Consider the following 21,452-nt stretch of genomic DNA (forward strand, 5'->3'; position numbering starts at 1 on the left):
TATGTAGGCCTACCTCTTTGTGTGCCCTTATTGTTGTATGATGCATGATTCATGTGTCATAGCTTTGTCACTTGGGATTATTGAAGTGTTCATTCTATCTATCTATCTATCTATCTATCTATCTATCTATCTATTTATCTATTTATCTATCTATCTATCTATCTACCTATCTATCTATCTATCTATCTATCTATCTATCTATCTATCTATCTATCTATCTATCATAAGGGCCCACAGGTCATGCTGATAGCAGCCTACGGCTAATAATTACCATTAATAATTTAATAAAGTTGATGTGCATTGTCTTTACATCTTTGTCATAAGGTGACTAAACACCAGAATGTGCATACAATACCAAGCAAACAAGCTTGAATAGAATGTGTGTATTAAATATACAGTAAGCCTGGACTATTTAGCTAGGTTACCAAAGGTAGGCAGAGACATCTGACCGTTTCCTCGGTTACAGCGTCTTCATGGCAACAACACTACATAAACATTCACAGCGGGTTACACAGGAGCTTGGTACCGTTACCTGTAGCCAAACCATTCCTATGATATCACCGTGCAACTTCTTCCCCATATTGGTAGCACGGGGTTATTTTATGTAGTATTATATCCAGTAAAAGTAGCAGCGATGCCGAAGAAGAAAGTCGCCAAAGTAAAGAGGGCGAAAGCCGGGTAAGTACGTAGCCTACTGTTTTTGTTGTTGTTGTTTTTTTGTTTTTGTTTTTTTTACCGCATTTACGTTCAAACGAAATCTAGAACTACACTTTGTATTTCGTTACAGTAAAGGAAAGAAAGAAAGCAAGCAGGAGTCAAAAACGGACAAAGAGTCCGACATCGACAAAGCCAAGGCCAACGCTGCGCTTTGGGAGCTGAGGTTACAAGTCAACGACCAGTCGCTCGTGCAGTACCGCGAGGCTTGCAGCAAGTTGGCACGCGCAAACGAAGAGCTCACCAACCAACTGTACCGCGCGGAGAAGGACACAATCGATATAACTGGCTTTCTGAAGAGACAAGATGCAGCTAAAGATGAGAAGGTCGTTAAGAAACTTATATTTACGTGTGTAACGTTAGCTAACAGTTAGCTAGTAAATGAACGCGATGAATGATTAACTCAGCCGTTGTTAACAAACCTTTTTTAACAGATCAATACGCTGCAGAAAAAACTCAAAAGCCAAGAGGCAAGTGCACAGGAAGAGCACAAAAAACTGGTGAGTTCATTTAAAAACACATCCACAAGAAAATAAATGCAACTGGAGCTTTCCTTTGGCCAATCAAACATGCTCAAGCTAGCTTGTTCATAGATCAGCTAACGTTTTACGCTACAGCATTTGCTGTGATTTATGTGCGTAAAAAATGTGCTGCGCTGTGTCTTAACAGCTGTATTGTGTGTAATTATGTTGACATTTATTATTTAAGAAAACAACAAACCAACAAAGCGACCATGAAACAAAAAAACAAACCATCACATTCCGAGTTACATGGTCTAATGCTATTTTAATCTATGTCAGTGGCCACAAAAAAATTAAAAGTGCTTGCTTGGGAAAAGGCAGTCACACTGCTGGTCTTGATGTGTTAACCATACATCACATGTCACAAAGATCCTTATTCCAAAATACCAGTTTTAGTTGCAAAATATACACTAAAGGGACTTATTTTGACTCTCTTTATTCTCAGTGACCTCTGCTGTTAGTAGTTAAGATCAAGCTATCAAACTGACATGACAGAATTCAAGTGGCTTTTCTAGACAAAAAAGGTACATAAAAAACGTTTGCTTCTTTTGCTAGCAGCTGTTTTCCATCTTCCAACTCTTACTTCATGCTGGTTAAAATGGAGTCCAATAAGCTTCAGAGGAGGGAAAAAAGAGGCATGGTCTGGACCAACTTGAAACATCCCTATTTTAGACATGTATGAAACTGTCATGTCCAGTTAGGGGGAAAGAATACTGTCATGTGGTTGACTCTAAACATGTGACTGTTCACAGCCCTTTTCTCATTGTGAGGTGATAAAATGGTTCATCTTGAAAACTGACTTAGCTAATGGAAATTACTCCATCGAAGGCACTCAGAAAGCATGAATGCCCTGGCCTTTGTCTAAGGAGAGACATGATAAAATGTTCTGAGCATTGACCAATTCAGTCAGTCAGCCAAATAATTATTCCATAAAGACTTGTCCCACTGTATTTACTGCACATCATCAGGAAAAGACAGATGTATGCAACACGAATCACTTTGAACTCGAAACTAGTGAATATTATTTTGGGGGAAGTTGACCATTTGGTAGATCACAGTGGAAATGGCATATGATGCAAACCAACTTGTATAAAGATTGGTGCATTGCTGTAGATGAAGAGAATACAGAGTTATGTGAAGAATAACGATTAGGCCTTAAGTTGTAATCAGATGGTTGATAACCTCTCATTTAGTCGTCATGAACATGTTTGTGGGTGTGTGTTTTGCTTGTCTCTCATGACTTTGGTCATTTTGTCACATTTCTGCTCCGACTGGCTTTTCCACAGTAGCATCTTGAGGTATTTAGCCTGACTGGTCTGTGCTTATGTTGGTTTGCAACAGAGTATGGCCTGTGTGAACTTTGGTATGATCTTTTTCCTTAACCTAAACAAGTTGCACTCATGGAACTTTGCAGAATCTCTACTATATACAGTAGATTATCGGAGGCATTTTTTACACTTAAGGCATGCATTTAATATGTAGAATGTTTTTCATTGTGTGTATCTAACATGCTTGGTTTCAACAGGTTTATGATTACACAGTTCAAATCAATGAGATGAAGGAACTGTTCAGAAAGAAGTCCAGTGACTTTAACATGATCCAGGATGGGATGAAGAAAATTAAGCAGTTTGAGAAGAGTAAAGCCCAGATGGAGCAGGAGCTCAGTGATGTGAGGAAAAAAACACAGTATAGTGTTTAAGTGTTTCCTATGAAGAGCCATTGTTCTTTTTGTTAGGCTATTAATGCCACCAATAACTATGACCTTTTTATTTTGTAGATTAGAGAAAGCATGGAAGTTGCTGACAAGGAGCACAGGGAAAACCTAAACAAAATGCAGTATAAATTCTTCAAAGAAAAGGTACAGTATATGGTCAAGTCAAGTGATCCTACAATATATTAGCCAAACCGTTAGGTAGTTGTCGATACCTGGCTCTCTGTTCATGGACAGACGAGGCAAGATATTATCCCGGCTGGAACATTAAGTGAGTTTTACAAATTTCCCTGCAGGATCGCCTGGAGAGGGAAGCTGAGCGAACGATAGCGCTGGTGGTGGAGAGGGCCCACAATGAAGCCATTGTGTGAGTGTGTTTCCACTCTTCCTTTACAATCTAATTTTATATTTATACTTTAAACTGCACTTTGATGTCCTTAGAACGCAAAGAAATAATAATTTACTCACACAAGTGTTTATGTGTATAAATATATATATAACTAGAACTAATGTTATTTTCTTGACCACACTGGTTGGTCATGTTCAGATAGTGTACATCACCGAAGCCAATGATCACATCTTCTGCGCCCCAGGACCAGGAGAGTGTAATCCATGTGGGGAAGAACATAGTTTATTACTGTTGAGGCCATGAAATGTATATTTCACCGCTCTCCTCATAGGAAATCAATGGAACGGCCGGCGCAAAGCGGTTTTTCCGCTTATCATGTGTAGGCGGATTAACCCAGTAAATTGTATGTGTAGGAACCAGAAAACGTGTGTGATATGTTTACAAGATCAGAACCCAATATCCTCACATAACCACCATGACTGATAAAGTCTCAAAATATTTCATAAAGCATTTATTTTTTTCTACTTGGAACATGCAGGTTAAAATAAATCTAAAATCTTTGTACAAATGATGCGTGGCATGAAATAAAGATTCATAGGGATGTGTTCATAATCGGAGACAAATTTGTCAGAGGCTTTTTTGTTTGTCCCGTAAACTATTTAGGCAGTTGGACGATGCCTCACGCTCTGTGTTCAAGGAGAACGTCCGTCTCAATGAAGCGCTGAAATATCACATAAAGGAGGCAGAGGACCTGCAGATATTGACAAATTCAATGGCTAAGGAGAATGCCTCCCTGGAAATGGACAAGGTATGTTTGAGCCATAGGACAGCAAACAGCAGTGTTACTATTAGGCAGCAGCAGCAGTCCTTGGAAAGAGACCATTCATCTCCATAAAGTCATTTTTAATCATTTAAGTTATGAAACACTTGACCTGTCAGACCTGTGCAGAATATATTTCAGGTGGTTTTTCCCTTGCGTTGTTTACTTGTGCTGACCCTGTGTATTTTGCTTGTGGTCCTACTCCTACCCCTCTACCTCCTGAATACTACCCAGCCTCTCAGTGGTCAGTGACTGTGGTGAGTTTCCACTGGTGTATGGGTTCAAATTCAGTGGGTTCTCCTTCGCAGGTTTCTGGCAATGATTCGTTAAGGCAAATAAATATTGGGCACATTAATCTTACCCCTGATGATGACAGTAAACGACGGAAGTAAATCCACCATGTTGAAGCTTTGGCCACTCACTCAGCAGCACAGGCTAGCACACAAACCATTATCTGTTCCAGCTCTATATTGGCATGAAAATGAAAGGATGTTTCCAAAGTTAGCTCAGCGTCATTTATTTTACTACTTTGCTCTTCTGTCTACTTACTCAGAACACGTTTGAGTTGATGGTAAAGAAAAATGCAGCTCAGATGGAGGCCCAAAAAAAGGAGATATCTAAACTGAGGGCCAAGGTCGCTTCCCTGGAGCAGACCCTGGAGCTAGAAGCTGGGGAGGCTGAGAGAGAGGAGAAGAAGGAGAAGGAGAAGTACCTGGTCAGCATCCAGGCCAGCCAGGTAGAGTTGGAGAAGCTGCAGAAAGTGCTTTCCATGCGGGAGAGCGAACTGGGGCACGTCAAGCGGCTAGCAAGCACCATTGTAGAGCAGCGCACAGAGCTGGAGCAGTTCTTCCATGAGGCACTGGCTCAGGTGAAGCAGGAGATCATGGCCAGCAGGTTGCAATACAAAAAGGAGGCACTACAGGCTTATCGCTGTAGGGTGAGAGAAGCCACAGCCGGAAAACTAAAATTCCCACCCATCCGCACCTTTCATAGAGGCACCCGCAGTACCAACTCTGTCTATTCAGACATGGAGGCGGCTGCAAGGTGGTAGGTCCACTTCCTGTCATGTCCATTTACCTGTGAAAGTCTTTTTGATATTTTTAATACCTCGTGTTTATCAGTACCAAGTCACCTGCAGCTCATTCAGTGGTCATCGAACTATAAAACTCTTCATAGTTCTGTACATTAAAAATGTATAATAACATTAATTTTAATTTCAATTTCCTCCACCTGTTTTTAAGGACTCATCAACCAGACAGCAAAGTTGAAATCTCAGATCTCACTTGGGAGCAGAAGGAACAAGTGCTCAGGCTTCTCTTTGCTAAAATGAATAGACAGAGGGAAAGGTAATAAAACCATCAAATCATGTTTGTCTTAACAAAATACGTGCTTGTTTATGGCTCGTAAACTTCATCCTAAATAATACTCTACAATCCACTTGTAATCCCCTGAAAATGGACTGGAACTTGTGAATCAATTGAAGAACAAAGTGCAGTGACACCAAGTAGTAGGTCAGGCTGAACTTCTGGTGACTCCTCCCTCTTTTTAATGTTTTAAACAGCCATTTTCTCAGCAGAAGAGGATACCATAAAACATCAGTTAGGCTTCAACCAATTTTCTTTTCCATCCAGCTGCTTAAAAAGAATGAGTCTGGGCACAATAGTAAAAATAGGCCCAGCCACAGAGTCGTGTGCTTGGAAACAAACATCTGGTCACGTCGATTTGCTTTCAGCCCAATGGCCCCTCTTCACGTGCACTTGCAGTTCATTTTGTTCTTTGAACGCTTGTGGTTAGAGAGCAGCAGCTGGGAACATGATTTTCAGAACAGAGTGTGCAGGGGATCTGAATGTATGGGGGTATGGCAGGCAAGAGGTGTATATTCATGTTAACAGTGGTCTGGCACCTATACCAGCATAATAAAACTTTTGGCGACTCAGCAGTATCCAGGTCCATGTGCATTGTGTTGACCCAGAATAACCTCCTTACCAAGACAGGCTGCAGGCCTGTTTTAGCCACCAGTCTGCTAAAACATGGCTTTTCACTATGAGGTTCTGTATTTAACTGCAGCTCTGCATCTTCCTGATAGGAAAGCCAGCCAGCATCTGGCTTTGTCTGCCTCCTCGGAGAAGAAGAGCCTTATTGACAGCGATGCTGCCGGGTAAGACACTAAAGGAATGTACGAGAATTCAAGTTCTACCTCATCCTTGCAATTACGAAGCCTGTGCAGATTTATTGGTGCCACATTCCATGTTTAGCTGAAAAAGCATTGGCTGTGAGAACACGAGTGCCTACGTGTGATTTACATTTTAGCGTTGCATAATGTTGACTGTCTTCCAGAATTAGAGAGGAGCTCTCCCCGGCGATCTTCATAACCCAGGCGCCTGAGCCCGTGTTGCTCTCAAACCCAAACAGCCTGCCGGATATACACAACACCACATGACCTCTGTGTGGCCGGCGCATTGCACATCACACTCTGGATTGTTTGCCTCTGCTTTGTACGTTCCCCACTGAGTGTCAATCACGCGTGTAGTAGAATGCAGGATGTTTGTTTGTGCTCATTATAAATATCCTACCATGCACGTATGTATGGCTTGTGAGTACTCGTTCATACGTGAAGCTTGTTTGAATTCTGTCACAACCCATTTACAGTAAAGGGTCTGTTCCCTCAAAACAGTGCTGATATTAAAACATGAACCAGATAATATATACGAGATCTCTAAACAACCATTGGATCAGTGGAATACAATGCAGTGTCCATGGCAACAAGTACACAACAGTTTCAATAAACTGGTGTTGTATTTGAGGAAATGACATTGATGCAATAATATTGCCTCAGCTGTACAGATCTTTTGCATTGATAAAATCTTGGACGCAGTGGTTCACATTTACAAAGTATCTATAAATACACATCTAATATAAAGTCTTTAAAATGAGAGTAATATTTAATAACTTGTATTAATGAACTATTCACATTGAACATAAGTGTCCTGTATATGGTAGGGGTTTCTAGGTCTTCTGGCTTATCGGACTAAACAGCAGCACTTGGGGAGTATTTAGCGTCCCATGGTCGGCATGGTAACTGCAGGACTTTTCAAGGTGGCATCTTCAGCTTTCCATTGTGAGGTTACAGTTTTGATCTGTGTGTAGAACTGGATGCCCTGTAGAGAAAAAATAAAATACATTTAAAAACTTAAGCCGCTACATTTGTGTATTTCTTTTACCTGTAACAATAGGATGCATTTTTTATTTCATACTTGTTTTCCGTAGAAGTTTATGTCCCCTCGGAAGGATCCTCTTGATCCAGTAAAGGAGAACATAGGCAGTGGGACAGGGATAGGAACATTGACTCCAACCTGCAGAAAACAAGTATTTTCCCTTTCATTTCCATAAGTGTAAGCTTTGTACAATTCCCCATGATCCTAAATTGCTAGGATGAGGTAGATGCGGCTGATGAGAGATGTGGTATATCCATGCTGTTTAAAAAGCATGCTTACATGATCTCACTAAACAAAGCTAAACCTGTGGCTTATATTTGCAGTTTTGAAAGCACAACATGTTCTTATGAAAGGGAAGAAAAACTAAATAAAACATTTTGTTATGAAGGCAATATGGACATGGCATGGGTTAGAATGTTTGAAACAGCGGGAATAGGTTTGGACAAACTAAGGCCTTTTGGCGAATGTGCAGGGAGGAAAAGAAGAAAAAAAAGTAGATGTTTGTTGCATCGAGGTTTGGAGAGGAGAAGAGCACATGGCCTGCACAGCATTCCCCGACATGTGAACAGCAAACACAAGGCATAACTAAGGCTCCACAGGCAAACAAACAGGGTAAAGGCTGGCCATATTTACGCTAAAACATTGAACAGGACCCTAGGAATCCCTTTTGAGTTTAATTTAAGATGTTCCTCATCGAAAACTACCCGGAAAAATCTTTTAATGGACACATATTTGCTGTAGCTATTTGTAGTCTTGACTGGTGGGGAAGTGGAGGGAAGGGGGTTACTGAATGTGTGTATATTAGGTTAGGGGCAAACAAGGCTATACTTGACATGGAAAATAATAGTTTTTTTTAATGTCTGTGAAGGTTTTCAAACAGAAATGTGATGTGCTCCCTACTTGAGATGCTGTATAGACATGACAGAGGGATGTGAATGTCTCCTTTCTCCCAAAACAGAGGAACACATTTGGAGGCTGCAGCCACTCACCTGGCCCACGTCCACCTCGTGAGTGTATTTGCGTGCAGTGGCGCCATTTGTGGTGAAGATAGCTGTACCGTTGCCATAGAGGTTCCTGTTGACCAAATTGATGGCATCATCCAGAGTGTCTGCCTCGAGAACAACCAACACAGGCCCGAAGATCTCTTCAGTGTAGCACTTCATCTCAGGCTGGACAAGCACAAAGGTGAACATTTTGACTGTTGGTCTTAATGGTACTCGGATGCAAATACATACAGTATGTGCACATAAAGACATTAAACCCACTTACTGTGACATTGCTGATGATGGTGGGACCCACAAAGTTGCCTTTCTCGTAACCCTTGACCTTGACGTTTCGGCCATCTAGGAGCACGGTAGCGCCCTCATCCACACCACTCTGGATCAGACTGCAGACTCTTTCCTTGGCCTGCGGGGAGATCAGAGGGCCCACATCTGCACCAGGCTGGTCTCCTAGCAGGGCCCCAAAAACAACCAGCTATAAAGGTTACATACTACGGCACTCGCATGATGTGAGCACATTACGGGAACTGCCTTTCAAATACATCTTTTGCCACAAACACGCAAAAACCAGGACGAGGGGCACCCTGAGGCACTCCCTCAAAAATGGATACTTACGGGTTTCCTGTATTCTACAATAATAAGAGTCCATATCACTGTAAACAGGGATAATGATTCTCTATTTTACTCCACATCAACTTCCTTTCTTAAAGGATTTGATGCTCTGAACCGCTATTTAGGTCTGAGCCGCAGATTTGGCCACAAATTTGCAGCCGGGCTGACTCAACGAACCCTCTCTTCCAGCTGACTCCAATGTGAAGTTACTACAGGGCAAAAGGCGAGAGGTGCGGTTAGGGCGGCGTGGGTGGCCACTGGATGACTAAACCAAAGGCCCTCGGGGGTATGGGCTAGGGAGAGACAGAGGTGAAGGGCGGGCTGACAGGGCGCGGTACCTGCGTTCACGCGTAGAGCCTTGGAGCGCTCCACCAGCTCCGGCAGCCAGCTCCGTGCCTCGCCCACCAGGATGGCTGCGGACAGAGCCATGCAGCGCTGTCCTGCTGCCCCGAACGCTGCACCCACAAGCTGGTTCAGAGTGTTCTCCTTGTTGGCATCAGGCATCACCACACCATGGTTCTTGGCTCCCTATAGTACAAGAGAAGTGGTTAACCTTCTGCTGTTTGATCTCCATATTACAGCAGCTGGTTAGTCAAAATCAGGAAATTGTATACAAATAACCTACACATTTTATATAGCATTTGTTCCACATTTTAGTCAATATAACTGAGAGGATCAATGGACACTAGCCTAAATAAATAGATAGAACATTTATAATTGTGGCTCTTCAGCAGCAGTATCTATATTATTGTAATTTACTTTATGTCTTTGATGTTTATGTAGCCAACCTTATGCTTTTATTTCTAATTTTTTTTAATTCAGTGCTTACTTGTGTTCAATGTGTTGTTTTTTGTTTAGGACACTTGTAATTGTAATTATTGTGTATATTATTCCTCTCTTCCTTAGGTGAGATTCCTTCTATAAGCCCCTAGGGGTTTTCTTAATCTCTCCATCTTTATTTTTTATTATTTAATTTTCTTGTGATACTGTTGTCTTGATTTTATTGTGCAAAATAAACAAATTCAAATATCTGTTTTGCACCTTCACTCATCTGTTCTGCTTGCATTGAGGAGGATCAAAAACACACAACAAGAATCTGTTGGCCAATGCTGCCACCTTCTGGGCATCTACACCTGTGTTGGATACTCACCATGTTCGACTGGACCCTCTTGCCATGTTTAGAGCCCCTCTCGTAAATGTACTCCCCAGCTTGATTTGAGCCAACAAAGCTGATTGCCTTGACAGCCGGATGGTCACAGATGAAATTCACAGCTGTTGCAGAAAGACAGTTATAGAAACGGTATTATCTCAGATATCCTTTAATAAATAATTTTTACTTAATCACAGTAATTAATATCCACTGAGCTTTCAAATACTGTCTCAAATTATCTGCATTACAAAGAACAAGACAAAGGAAAATTTAACAATTGTATTTTTTTTATAGATACTAGCCCACGTACTATTGGTTTTCTAACTAATGTTTCAAACATACAAAAAAATCTCATATACTGTTTTAGCCTACTAAATAGCATGTTAGTATGGAATTTCGGACACAGCTTTAGTGAATTAGGTCATCTTTTTTATCTGCCCTGAATAATAGAGTTTCATCATATATATACTGTGTTGTATCTACACTACAGATAAGGTTCAGGCACAAAACAGTATGTTTTGACAATGACCGGCTAAAGGTAACGGAGGCTGAGTCTTACCAGCGTGTTGGCCGTGGATGATGTTGAGCGTCCCGTCTGGAGCACCGGCATCCTGCAGCATCCTGGCTAGCAGCATTGCGCAGGCGGGCACCCGCTCTGAAGGCTTCAGCAGGTAGGTGTTGCCGCACACCATGCCCATGGGGAACATCCACAAAGGGATCATGGCAGGGAAGTTGAAGGGTGCGATGCCGGCACACACCCCAATGGGCAGGCGGTAGGTGTAGGTGTCCATGTCCTTGGTGATGGAGGGCATGGTTTCACCGAGCATCAGAGAGGTGATGCTGCAGGCATGCTCCACAACCTCTGCAAAGACATCGCAACACATTTTTTTCTTTTTTGCAGATGTGTCAAGCAATGAAAAAATTGTTTATGTCTGGTATATTTATAATCAGCCAATCTAAATGATTATATTTTTTTGGAAGTGATTGGGTACAGACAAGCTGTGTGTGTATGTGTGTGTGTGTGTGTGTGTGTGTGTGTGTGTGTGTGTGTGTGTGATCTGCTTTACTGAGACAATTATTGAGTGTGTTGACTTTGTTTGGAAGCCAAGCCAATGTCTGCAGAGTGAAATTTCTTCATACTGTATTCTCCAAAAAGAGAGAGCAATTAGGCTTCTCCTTCAACGTATAGGGGTGTACAACCTCAAAAATAGTTTATACCTTTCCAAAATATAGTGGAAAGGTAAAAAGAACAGCAATAATTAGTGAGAATCATTTAAAGGGTTAATGAAGAAAACCGCCCTTTGTTCTGGTTAAGTATAACTCATTAACTATTCCCGCCACCACAAAGTGAAAGCCTGCATAACATGCAAACGTTAACCCATTTGTTGCCCTTTGTAAAGTTGTGTGTGTGCATTTGTGTAAGTAAGATAAACTTACGCAACCCTCTGAACACATCCCCCTCTGCATCTGCAAGGGTCTTGCCCTGTTCCACTGTGATGGCCTTGGCAAGTTCTTTCTGAAACACAAGACGACCCACATGTCAGTCCTTTGCTTTAGATTTAATATAATCTGAAGTTTTAGTATCAAAGATAAACAGCAGGCTCTGAACTAATGTTGAAAGATTTAAAAAGCTGATTTGAAAAAGATGTAGTTGTTCAACTCATTGAATTCCAGTTGAACAGTGCTAAACAGTAAACTCTTCTTTTCAGTTGCACCTTATACTTTCATGACCCTTTGACTTACAATGTTGTCCTTGATAAGCTGCTGATAGCGCAGAAAGACCTGCTGCCGAGTCAAGATGGAGGTCTTAGACCAGGAGTGAAAGGCTCTGGAGCACGAGTCCATGGCAGCCAACATCTCCTCCTGGGTGGCTTTGGGTACACAGGCGATCACCTCATTGGTAGCCTGTAAAGGAGGGAAAGAAGAATGAGTACATTCACATTAATACTCTTAAGATTACTTTCTTTCAATCAGTGGGGGCCACATGAGTTAGGTAAATCCTAGCAGATGTTTAACGGAGATATGCATGCTTTCATAAATCTGCAGGTCAGAGTTTATCAGATACAAATAACAGGATTTCCACACAATCCTTAAACAGTTATGATTGTTACGTTTTGACTTGTTATCCAGTGGTAGCTGAGGTTTAAGTAATATTTCTCATTGACAATTTGTTAGTTTATGTGTTTTACACAGTTTTTAATTTGGATGTGTAAATATTTGGCCAAAGATACTGTGTATGAATCTGCTCATATAGATAGTTAAGCCAAATACACATTTCTACAAGTTAATGCCTGATGTTCAACCACTGAAACCAGTTTGTATCAACAGGCACATACACACAGTAACCATTATGTAACATGTAACAAGCCATAGACTTTGCTACTTTAAAACCTGTCGGAGCTACCAAACCAGAACCCTCCAGATATAGCAGGATAAACCTAACCCAACTACATACGTGGATGTTGCCAAGTAAAGTGCAGTTTCTCGATCCAGGCCAGATTAAATACTTACTGGATTGTGAATATCCAGCCATTCTGACGTATTGGATTCAACAAACTTCCCATTAATGAACAGCTTGGTGGTGGGCTGTGAGGAGAGAGGTTACGTCACATCTGCCTTTAGTCAGAAGTTTAATCGTCCATGCATGACACTTGGTGTAAAGTGTAATGGCAGTCTGACAATTAAGTGCACACTGTTCTAAACTCACCACTGAGGAAGAGTAGCACATGCGGCCAACTTTGAATGGGAGCTGAGAAAGAAACACAGTAGGGAGTCAGAAATCATCAAATGCTATAATTGTTACCCATCTATACAAAAACTAAAAAACTAAACTTGTAAGTTTAGTTTACATAATTTGTAAAACATTAAATACATAAAACCAGCTGTTTCCAGTTGCAGCCTGAGGCCTGCAAGATTAATGAGCGACTACAAAGTGTCATGAAAAGGCTTGAAGAGGACAAAGTCAAGCTGACTGGGGTGGACTGGAACAATGAATGCAGTCCAGCCAGTATAGCTGCAAAAAGCCTACAGTCACATAAGAAAATCCTGAAGTAGAAGAAAGAAGTTAAATTAATCCCATCTGTGAATATAAATCAATTGTGTGAACAACCCAGACCTAAATCCTGCAGCACATGACACATTGCACTTAGTAAACAATGATCAGCTGTCAAACCAATTCCTGCGTCATTTGCAACTGTGAAGAGTTTTAAAGCTGTCACAAACTTTTTAAATCCTACCTTTGCCTTTAGTACAGATCTTAATGCTGTTGTCGCCATTATGGAAATGTTACTATGTACTTGATTTGCCCAACTCAGCAGGTAGGACAGTGGCCAGGCGAAGACGGCATCCTGCTTTCTGCCTCACAGAGATGTATTATCTGTGGGCGGGCTCTGAGGATGTCTGAGGCTTGCTATTCGCTCCGTGTTTGCACTCCCATGAAAAACGCAGCCCGATTGGCCAACTGTGGGTGTCATATATCCAATCTCTAGTCGAGGTTTTCGATAAGCCCGCCGTGGAACTCGACTAGTCACTGGATAAAATACTAACGTTACAAGGTAGACTACAAGGAAAACAGAAAGTACTGGCGGGAAGCGAACAATTTTTTTGCAGGATGGTAGGGGAAGAACCCACCCTACTCTCCCTCTGAATGGCTAGTACTCGTTGCCTGCTCTGGTGGGATTGGTTATGTTTAGGCAAGAGAAGTGGGATTGGTTATGGTTAGGGTAAGAATGTCAGGGTTAGCCAATCAGGGATGAGTTCCCTACTGAATATTCATGAGTCTTCCCATACCATCCTGCTAAAATAACCGGAGGTGAACAGTGGGTCCGCACCATTAAAACGCCGGCGTACGCCTGCCATAGCGGTGCGCCGATTAGGCGGAGTCTAAATACCATGATACCATCAAAAGCCTACCCCGACCACATGGGTGACACAACAATGCAATCTTAATTTGATGAATAAACTCGGTGAATCTGCTTAATTCGTTGTCCGCCAGGCTGTACATTGACAACTATGTTGCCAGAGCAGCAGCAGATGATTGCTGGTATTATTTTTTCCTCTTCACTTTATCAAATCCATTTTTTGTTTATGGTAACGCCCCCTCCCGATCCGCCGGCAAATGTTTTCCATAGATGTTTTCCACTCCATGAGCTAACGTTATGTTAACGTTATGCTCCGCCCTCGCCGCTTGTCACAACTACTTTTCGGATTGTGCCCCGGCTGTATGAAAAGTAGCGCACCCATCACCCAGTGACTCGGCTAGCAGACGTAACGTGTCTGATCTCCTACTTCTAGCCATAGACTGTATATAGAAACTTCTAGCCGAGCTTCGTCCACGTTACTTTATATAGTCAACGTAGAAGACAGGCAGAGGGAATGTGCAGGAGGACATCATCGACGTTTCTTTGAGCAAGCCGCACAACGTATCCTAAAAAATAAAAACCATAACATTATCACAGCCACAACAATGCACTTGTCCTTATTTTGCCTCGCCAAGGTAACGTTACTACAATAACATGTTTCGCTGTTAGCTAAGTGTATATGCACCATACAGTCTTGTTATGCACAGGTATTGCGAACCATATGAAGGCCAGATGTTGCTTAGTCATGGACCAAAGAGTAGGTAGGAGGGGTTTTAGGAGCACATCCTATTGGCTGCTGGAGGATGATGAGACTGTTAAACTGTAGAAAGCCCGTCTGTTGATTCAGTGTAGTTGAGTAAAAACTCAAACTAAGAAGTTATGGCAACTCAAACCAAGGTGAACCAGTAACTTAGACACAAGAAAAGTTATCTATGTCAAGAGAAAATGTGATGTGTTTTCAAATGGACTGAACGTTTTCTGTTTTGTTTTCCAATGTAACGTTAGCCTGTTCTTCATGGATACTTCAGGAGTTCCTGCTCATGGAGGGTTCGCATTGGTAAGTCGTGCCACAGCATTTGACTAACTTACTTAGCTTTTACTTAACGTTAAAGCAATTTGATGTCAACAATTTGATAATTGACTTTTTGTGCATCAGCTTTTGCTCTCAAAGGTATTGAATATGACCAGGCTCCAGTAAATCTGATCAAAGATGGAGGTCAGCAGGTACAGTTTAGATTCACAAAATCATTATAAATGCAGAGATATGGCATACTGTATAGTACATGAGAATTAGCATGAGGCCGTCAATGTAAAACCTGTAGTCTCACACAAGTTCTCTCTGTGCTCAAGCTTACTGAACAGTACAAGGCATTAAACCCTATGCAACAAGTGCCTGCAGTTGAAATTGATGGCATCACCCTTTCTCAGTCAGTGAGTTCCCAAACTCTTTACCCATGTAATCCTATACATGACATTTTAGTTAACCAACTTGAATACTACTGAAAATGGTTTCTTGCCCACACAGCTGGCAGTAATCCAGTACATCGATGAGACCAGGCCAGGCCCTCGGCTTCTCCCAGCAGACCCAAAGAAACGTGCCCAGGTTCGGATGATAAGTGATGTCATTGCCTCTGGGATACAGCCTCTGCAGGTGAGAACAGCACAGTCCAAATGATTACAGAGTCAAACTGAAGCAGACAGTTCAAACAGGTATTGGGTTGCAAATTCAAGTGCAACATGATACAAAATTACAGTCACAACACGTTAACTTCACAATATTAATACCTGGATTTTTCAGAATCTATATGTGATTCAGAAAATAGGAGCAGAAAAGGTGCAGTGGGCTCAGCACTTCATTGACCGCGGCTTTCAAGGTAGGTGGTCTTCTCAAATATACATCCAGTTGTTTTTCTAAAACTTCATCACTCAAACTTCCTTTGCAATTTTATGTGCACCTCTCTCTTCCAGCTCTTGAGCCCATTCTGAAGCAAACAGCAGGGAAATATTGTGTAGGTGATGAGGTAAGATAAAATAGACTTTCCCACACTGGGGGAATTACTTTGTTACAGCAGCTCAAAAATTCAAACACAACAGAATAAGAACAATACCCATTAAATAGAAATAGAAAAAATATATCAAAAGTATAAGAAATAGTAATAATAGTGATATGTACACTATAAACATCTATTATTATTACAGACAGGTAAAATAAATATATACAGATGACATAAGAGGCATGACAACAGTGTGATATACAGCAGACTTTTTATCAGACTCATTGCTTACCTTTCAGATATCCATGGCAGACATATGTCTGGTCCCACAAGTCTACAATGCAGAGAGGTATGTAAGCAGACATTTCATAAAAACTGCAACATACAGTACATACCACAAACAATCACCCAAAGAAGAGAGCAACATGAATGTCATTGCATTCTGTAATTTATGGTTATAGCATGTATGTATAGTATAGGTCCCTCATTTTGGGCCGGATGTCCCTCACCTTCCACTGTGTTTGTGTTGACATTCTAAACTCCGGTCAATTTATGAGGACTTTAGTCTCACCTAGACTCTGTTGAATCTGAGTTTTCTGTTGCACGACTAAAACAACTTTAGAACGTACACGTTCCACCAAAACAAGTTCCTTCCAGAGGCACCGTTGCTCCGTCTGGCGCTTAGCGCCACCCAAGACGATTGTGATTGGTTTAAAGAAATGCCAAGAAAACCAGATGTTTCTCCTATCCCGGAATGTTGTGTGGACTAGCCAGACCTTCCTTTGCAGCGCTGTGGAGAGGGGTCTGGCAATAATTTTTTTAAACCCTTGTTTACATGAAAACACATGAGCTACAACCAACCTGCTGAACTTTAAACACACTATACAGAGGAATGATCCCTCTATGTCTTTAATCTTTACAGGTTCAAAGTGGATGTCAGGCAGTATCCAACTATCAAAAGGTTAAATCAGACCTTACTTGAGATTGAAGCTTTCAAAGTGAGCAACCCATCTTGTCAGCCAGACACACCTGATGATCTACGTGCATAGAATAACCACTAGCAGGTTTTAGAGACAACCATGCAACTTTGTACATTGTTAAATAAAATGCTTTGAAAATAATCCTATTTTAGTGTTGTTACTTTAAAGAACAAGAAAACTTTGAGTTTGAAATGTTTATTGCCATTTTGACTTTATCCATTTTACCCAGTCCAGCACTTTACCCTTAAATACATACTGATATGTGGGGACAAGGTAGAGGACATGAAGTAATGTGTAAAACATGCATATTAGAGATTTGTTATGCCAAGTGCAAAACCTCTGAGCTCACTGCTTGCCTGTGTGGACAAAGTATGAATGGTTATTAAAAGAGACTTAAAAAAGGGAAGAAAAAAAAAAAGTGACAAAAAAAGTCTAAGCTGCAGAATACATCATGCAAAATGTATATAACATTTAAGACAAACAACCAAAAATAACTGTTACAGATAACACACACTTGGAAGATAGTTCACAGCATCCTCCACGTTTTAAAAATGATTTAAAAAAAATGTTTTTCCTGAATGGATTTCTTCCCCATCACTTGTCACCAGGAATCACTACTGTGCACTTTACTGTGTCGTTGTAGAATGTACCGGAGCTGTCTGATCCACCAAACACCAGCAGTGTGCAGTGGACACTGACATTTTCACCCTGTTCATGCCTCTCTGCATCCGTCATGATGGAGGAGCTCAAGTTTATCATGCTGTGTCCTGCACGAGGCTTGGAGCAAAGCAGAGGAGACACCACTGAGCTCCACATGTTGGTGTCTGAGGAAAAAAAATCAAAGCATCTGATTTGGAGACACATTCGAACAGGGTGACTCAAAGTCAATTTGCATGTGTGACTACAATCTTAAACCATTATGTACTAAACCAGATAACACTGATATAGTCTTATTGTATTTACTATGTGTGGCACAATTATGTACTCACCAGTGTTGAAAATATGTACATCCTGCAGGGCTCCAATTGCACTGCAACCTCCGCTGACTAAAATCCTGTTGTCTGAAACTGGTAGAGCTGCGTGAAACCTGCCCATGGACAGGCAAGCACACTTTTCATGTGTACCATTATTGTTCTAAAGCCAGTTTCTACATAATATTTAAACCACTTACTGTTAATTCATATTGAGCTAACAAAAAAACAAATATACATATATATATATATATATATATATATTATTCTGTCACTAGAGATATGTGTTAAACCCAATTACATTCAAATGCAGTTCCCTCTGTCAAAAGACCAAAAATATAAAAACCAGATGGCTACATCAATGACTCAAGGTTGATTAGTTCTGTATTCACCCTCGAGGCAGCGGTGGCATGTTCCCACACTTCACAGCTGTGTACTCCATGAATCCTTCACTCGAAAAGAAAATAAACAAATATCAGTTTAAACGTGGACATAAAATTGTTGCTTAATGCAGCCACCAAATCTTCATCTTACCCAGATCTAGAACATGGACATCATTAAGGTAGGCAGCAGTCTGCCGTCCACCAAATATGATCAACTTCTGTGACATCAGTGTGGCTGAGTGTCTGTTTGATACAAACATTAAGCATTGGGATCAATATTTAAAAAAGGAAAATAAACCCATATTTGTATGACTGAATTCACCTGTAGTCATTTTGAAAAGAAGACTGACCCAAATCGAGGCAGAGGTTTGTCCCCATCCACAATCGGCTGGTACCAGAGTTCAAACTCTGGGTTAAAGATGTACAGAGCATTACTGCAGGATTTAGCCACAGAAGAATGGCTTGGCTTAACTCCACCGAAGACAAAAAGCTCTTTCTTATAAAAGGCTGCAGAATAATATGCCACATTTGGAACATCCCCTTTTGCCTAAAAGGGGGGGCGCATTTCCTATAACTCTGCTTGAGTATTTGATAAGCAATCGAAAACTTCAACATGTTAGTAACTTGCAACAAACCCACGGTGACAAGCTTCCACTTCCAGGTAAGAGTATCAAGGATGTACATCTCATTGTAGCGCTGACCCTCCCTCAGGCCACCATAAACATAGACCGACTTAGAGTCAGGGTCATAGGTCGCAGAGTGTCCTCGGGCACAGGGTGGTACGGGTCCAGAGGCCGAGGAGTTCATGGGGAACCAGAAGTCATTGTCTGGAAAGAAGTCAAGAAGGAAACTTAATGTGGAAAAAGACATCATGTTCAGTTAGATTTTACGGCATCCTATTTGGTCTCAATTCCTCCTTTGGTTGTACTGAGCAATGAAAGACCACACAAGTCATTTAACAAACTCCACTCACCCAACTCGAGCTTCCACAGAGAGTCCTTGCAGCAGTTTTGATCTGCGGCCTCCCCTCCAATGAGGATGGCTGTGTCAAAGTCACTCAGACACATTGTATGGCTGCAGCGCTTTGATGGACACACTGAAACTAAATCACAATCTCTGTCAAAACCCATTTTGTGCATTCAGATGTGACCACAGTGGTAATATTTCTGACCTTCTCTGTTGTCATTCTTTATCTGCACAGTCATTTCCTCTTTGCTGTTCATCCTGGACAGCCTCCTTTTCTTGGGGGATGATGCCTGGTCTATGTCCTCTCCGAGACCGTCTGTGTCCTCGGAGCTCCAAGTCAGGTGGCCCATCTTACGAATAACTCTCCATCTGGGCGTCTTATCCTTTTAATTGCAGAGTATATCACAGAATAAGTCACTTACCTTACATGCATACATTAATATATATTCTTAAGCATGACTCTTACCGTAGGCCAAACCAGAGGTTTATCGTTTCCCATAGTGGAATCACTGGTGTCAGTTTTATTAACTTGAATATCAGCATAGCAAACACTATCACCCAAGTGTGAGGAGTTGAGAGTTATCTGCAAGGCAGGACAATAATGAAATGTGGCCACAAACGTAGATAACTGCAAACAATTGTAACCCTATTCACCTCACCGTTTCATTTCCAGCGCTTTGGTGTAAGGTGCAAGAGAGATCAGTGACATCATGCTGGTCTGGGAACAGTAACTTCCCTCGAACGAGCGGAGTACTGTTGAAGACACTGGCTTCATCCTGTGGCTGGTCACAAGTCTTTGCATGAAACAAAACAGTGACAATATGATCCGAGAAGCCCATGGAGCATGCCTTCTATCCTGGAAAGTTTAACTATAACCAATATTGTTAGTATCATTATCAGGTACATGGCACAGTACGTTTCGGAATTTGTATGATTTTTTTTCCCTTATGCATAACATTAACTGTTGTAATTTGTATTAACTGTCCCCAGTTAATACAAACCCACCTCTCTACAGACTGTGAGCACAATCTTGCCATAAAGTCCTCTCCTGCCTTTCTCTGCTGCCACTGTAACAATGTCAGTGCTCCAGTCACCCTCCCAGATCAGGCACCTGATTGAGTTCAAAGCATGGATGTATTAAGAGAACGGTCAAAGTCGATATTTTTTTTTACCAATTTAGACTTTTTTTTGTTAAAAGTAGCTAATGCTTTTTTTCTCCACATACCTGGAGTGAGCTGACAGAGTCCCAATTTTCTGGGCCGGTACTTCTGCACTGACCAGAACATCTACCGAGATTGTTGTCTCGCTGCATTTCCATTCTCCAAGACCAAAGATGACCAGGTGTTTGGGAAGAGGCAGTGGGATGTGGACTTGAAAGCAACTTCGGTTGGATTTGCTGCGGTGGAGAGAACCGGACAACATTGTTTTCACAAAAAAACTATTCAACGTGTGCAGGTTCTCCAAATAAAAGGCCTACCTGATGAACTGGCGGGGAGCGTCACGCAGGGAAGAAAGGACGTAAAAATTCAGCCTCCCCATGTTGTTTCAGGTCGCCTCAGAGTACAAGCAGTAGCAGCTAGCAAAACTTTGGTGCAATCTGGACCTCCGGTAATCACTTCTGATTGGCTGATTCGAGCTCGAGGCCGTTTTGAAAACGCACAGCTGAGACCGCAGCACAATTAATGTATTAATTAGACTCCCAGGAACCAACACTGTGCCTTGGTTAAACAAGGCTAAACCAGGTTTTTTTCCTTTATTTATTTTTTTTACTTTTAATCTATTTTGTCTGATTAATGGCTTGCGTAAACTACGTGGAATTACTGAAAGCGGTCAGTTTCCTTTTTACCAGTAGATTTCTCACAGCCTTTCATTTCTCTGAGGAAAAATCACAGATCGCAGCTATATTTGGTAAAAAAAAAAAATGCTTGTAATGTTCAGTTTAAGGTTGGCTGTATCAATGGTAATTTTTGAGGCTGTGGTTAAGTTAATTTGTTTTATTAACGGATTGGTAAATGTATCAAATAAAAAAGATTTTTGAAACAAATGATTAGTGATTGAAGAAACAGTTTAAAGGTCCAATTGTAATACATTTACTGTAATACATATGTTAATTATTTAACTATATTCAGTAATACTTTTTACTTGTCTGATAACCTTTTACATTTTGTGAGGCTACTACGGTACAGCATGTAATTCAGGTGGACA

General features: G+C 41.3%; 4 protein-coding genes across 5 annotated transcripts; 2 read left to right on the top strand and 2 right to left on the bottom strand.

Annotated features, from left to right (window-relative positions):
- The first annotated feature begins 634 nt into the window (after nt 1-634).
- On the top strand, nt 635-6,774 carry LOC144535500 (basal body-orientation factor 1-like). The gene is made up of 11 exons (XM_078278015.1): nt 635-678; nt 788-1,040; nt 1,149-1,214; nt 2,761-2,904; nt 3,013-3,093; nt 3,243-3,313; nt 3,959-4,103; nt 4,669-5,162; nt 5,357-5,461; nt 6,202-6,273; nt 6,453-6,774. Exons 1-11 carry the CDS (start codon nt 635-637, stop codon nt 6,553-6,555), a joined length of 1,578 nt encoding a protein of 525 aa, XP_078134141.1. The 3' UTR covers nt 6,556-6,774.
- Nucleotides 6,775-7,031: 257 nt separating this feature from the next.
- Nucleotides 7,032-13,763, bottom strand: aldh6a1 (aldehyde dehydrogenase 6 family, member A1). The gene is made up of 12 exons (XM_078278014.1): nt 13,330-13,763; nt 12,801-12,842; nt 12,605-12,679; nt 11,837-11,998; nt 11,531-11,609; nt 10,653-10,955; nt 10,094-10,215; nt 9,282-9,471; nt 8,600-8,781; nt 8,320-8,499; nt 7,370-7,468; nt 7,032-7,273 (listed from the first exon to the last, which is right to left on the bottom strand). Exons 1-12 carry the CDS (start codon nt 13,366-13,368, stop codon nt 7,169-7,171), a joined length of 1,578 nt encoding a protein of 525 aa, XP_078134140.1. The 5' UTR covers nt 13,369-13,763; the 3' UTR covers nt 7,032-7,168.
- A 523-nt stretch (nt 13,764-14,286) lies between these two features.
- On the top strand, nt 14,287-17,062 carry gstz1 (glutathione S-transferase zeta 1). Of its 2 annotated transcripts, none has more exons than XM_078278422.1 (9): nt 14,287-14,588; nt 14,959-15,010; nt 15,110-15,177; nt 15,304-15,384; nt 15,479-15,604; nt 15,752-15,827; nt 15,922-15,974; nt 16,247-16,296; nt 16,870-17,062. In XM_078278422.1, exons 1-9 carry the CDS (start codon nt 14,559-14,561, stop codon nt 16,994-16,996), a joined length of 663 nt encoding a protein of 220 aa, XP_078134548.1. In that variant the 5' UTR covers nt 14,287-14,558; the 3' UTR covers nt 16,997-17,062. The 2 variants fall into 2 exon arrangements, with proteins under 2 accessions (XP_078134548.1, XP_078134549.1); XM_078278423.1 differs by lacking the exon at nt 14,287-14,588 and adding an exon at nt 14,739-14,850.
- A 33-nt stretch (nt 17,063-17,095) lies between these two features.
- LOC144535595 (uncharacterized) lies at nt 17,096-20,786 on the bottom strand. Its single transcript, XM_078278132.1, has 12 exons — nt 20,725-20,786; nt 20,473-20,643; nt 20,253-20,358; nt 19,714-19,893; nt 19,453-19,630; nt 19,255-19,383; nt 18,921-19,108; nt 18,632-18,828; nt 18,433-18,524; nt 18,291-18,345; nt 17,917-18,014; nt 17,096-17,751 (listed from the first exon to the last, which is right to left on the bottom strand). Exons 1-12 carry the CDS (start codon nt 20,784-20,786, stop codon nt 17,522-17,524), a joined length of 1,686 nt encoding a protein of 561 aa, XP_078134258.1. The 3' UTR covers nt 17,096-17,521.
- Nucleotides 20,787-21,452: the final 666 nt, after the last annotated feature.

The sequence above is a fragment of the Sander vitreus genome, chromosome 20 (genome assembly GCF_031162955.1).
Source record: "Sander vitreus isolate 19-12246 chromosome 20, sanVit1, whole genome shotgun sequence".
NCBI lineage: Eukaryota > Metazoa > Chordata > Actinopteri > Perciformes > Percidae > Sander > Sander vitreus.

Coding starts and splice junctions, on each gene's coding strand:
- gstz1 (XM_078278422.1), top strand. CDS start 14,559: ATGCACTTGTCCTTATTTTGCCTCGCCAAG. Junction 15,011..15,109: donor CTCATGGAGGGTTCGCATTG/GTAAGTCGTGCC, acceptor TTTGTGCATCAG/CTTTTGCTCTCAAAGGTATT. Junction 16,297..16,869: donor CAAGTCTACAATGCAGAGAG/GTATGTAAGCAG, acceptor TAATCTTTACAG/GTTCAAAGTGGATGTCAGGC.
- LOC144535595 (XM_078278132.1), bottom strand. CDS start 20,786: ATGGGGAGGCTGAATTTTTACGTCCTTTCTTCCCTGCGTGACGCTCCC. Junction 18,525..18,631: donor AAACCTCTGCCTCGATTTGG/GTCAGTCTTCTT, acceptor TGTATCAAACAG/ACACTCAGCCACACTGATGT. Junction 18,346..18,432: donor TGTCCATGTTCTAGATCTGG/GTAAGATGAAGA, acceptor TTTCGAGTGAAG/GATTCATGGAGTACACAGCT.
- aldh6a1 (XM_078278014.1), bottom strand. CDS start 13,368: ATGGCGACAACAGCATTAAGATCTGTACTAAAGGCAAAG. Junction 12,843..13,329: donor GATCTGTACTAAAGGCAAAG/GTAGGATTTAAA, acceptor TTTCTTTCTCAG/CTCCCATTCAAAGTTGGCCG. Junction 10,216..10,652: donor CATCCACGGCCAACACGCTG/GTAAGACTCAGC, acceptor TTTCTGCAACAG/CTGTGAATTTCATCTGTGAC.
- LOC144535500 (XM_078278015.1), top strand. CDS start 635: ATGCCGAAGAAGAAAGTCGCCAAAGTAAAGAGGGCGAAAGCCGG. Junction 5,462..6,201: donor ATGAATAGACAGAGGGAAAG/GTAATAAAACCA, acceptor TCTTCCTGATAG/GAAAGCCAGCCAGCATCTGG. Junction 6,274..6,452: donor ATTGACAGCGATGCTGCCGG/GTAAGACACTAA, acceptor ACTGTCTTCCAG/AATTAGAGAGGAGCTCTCCC.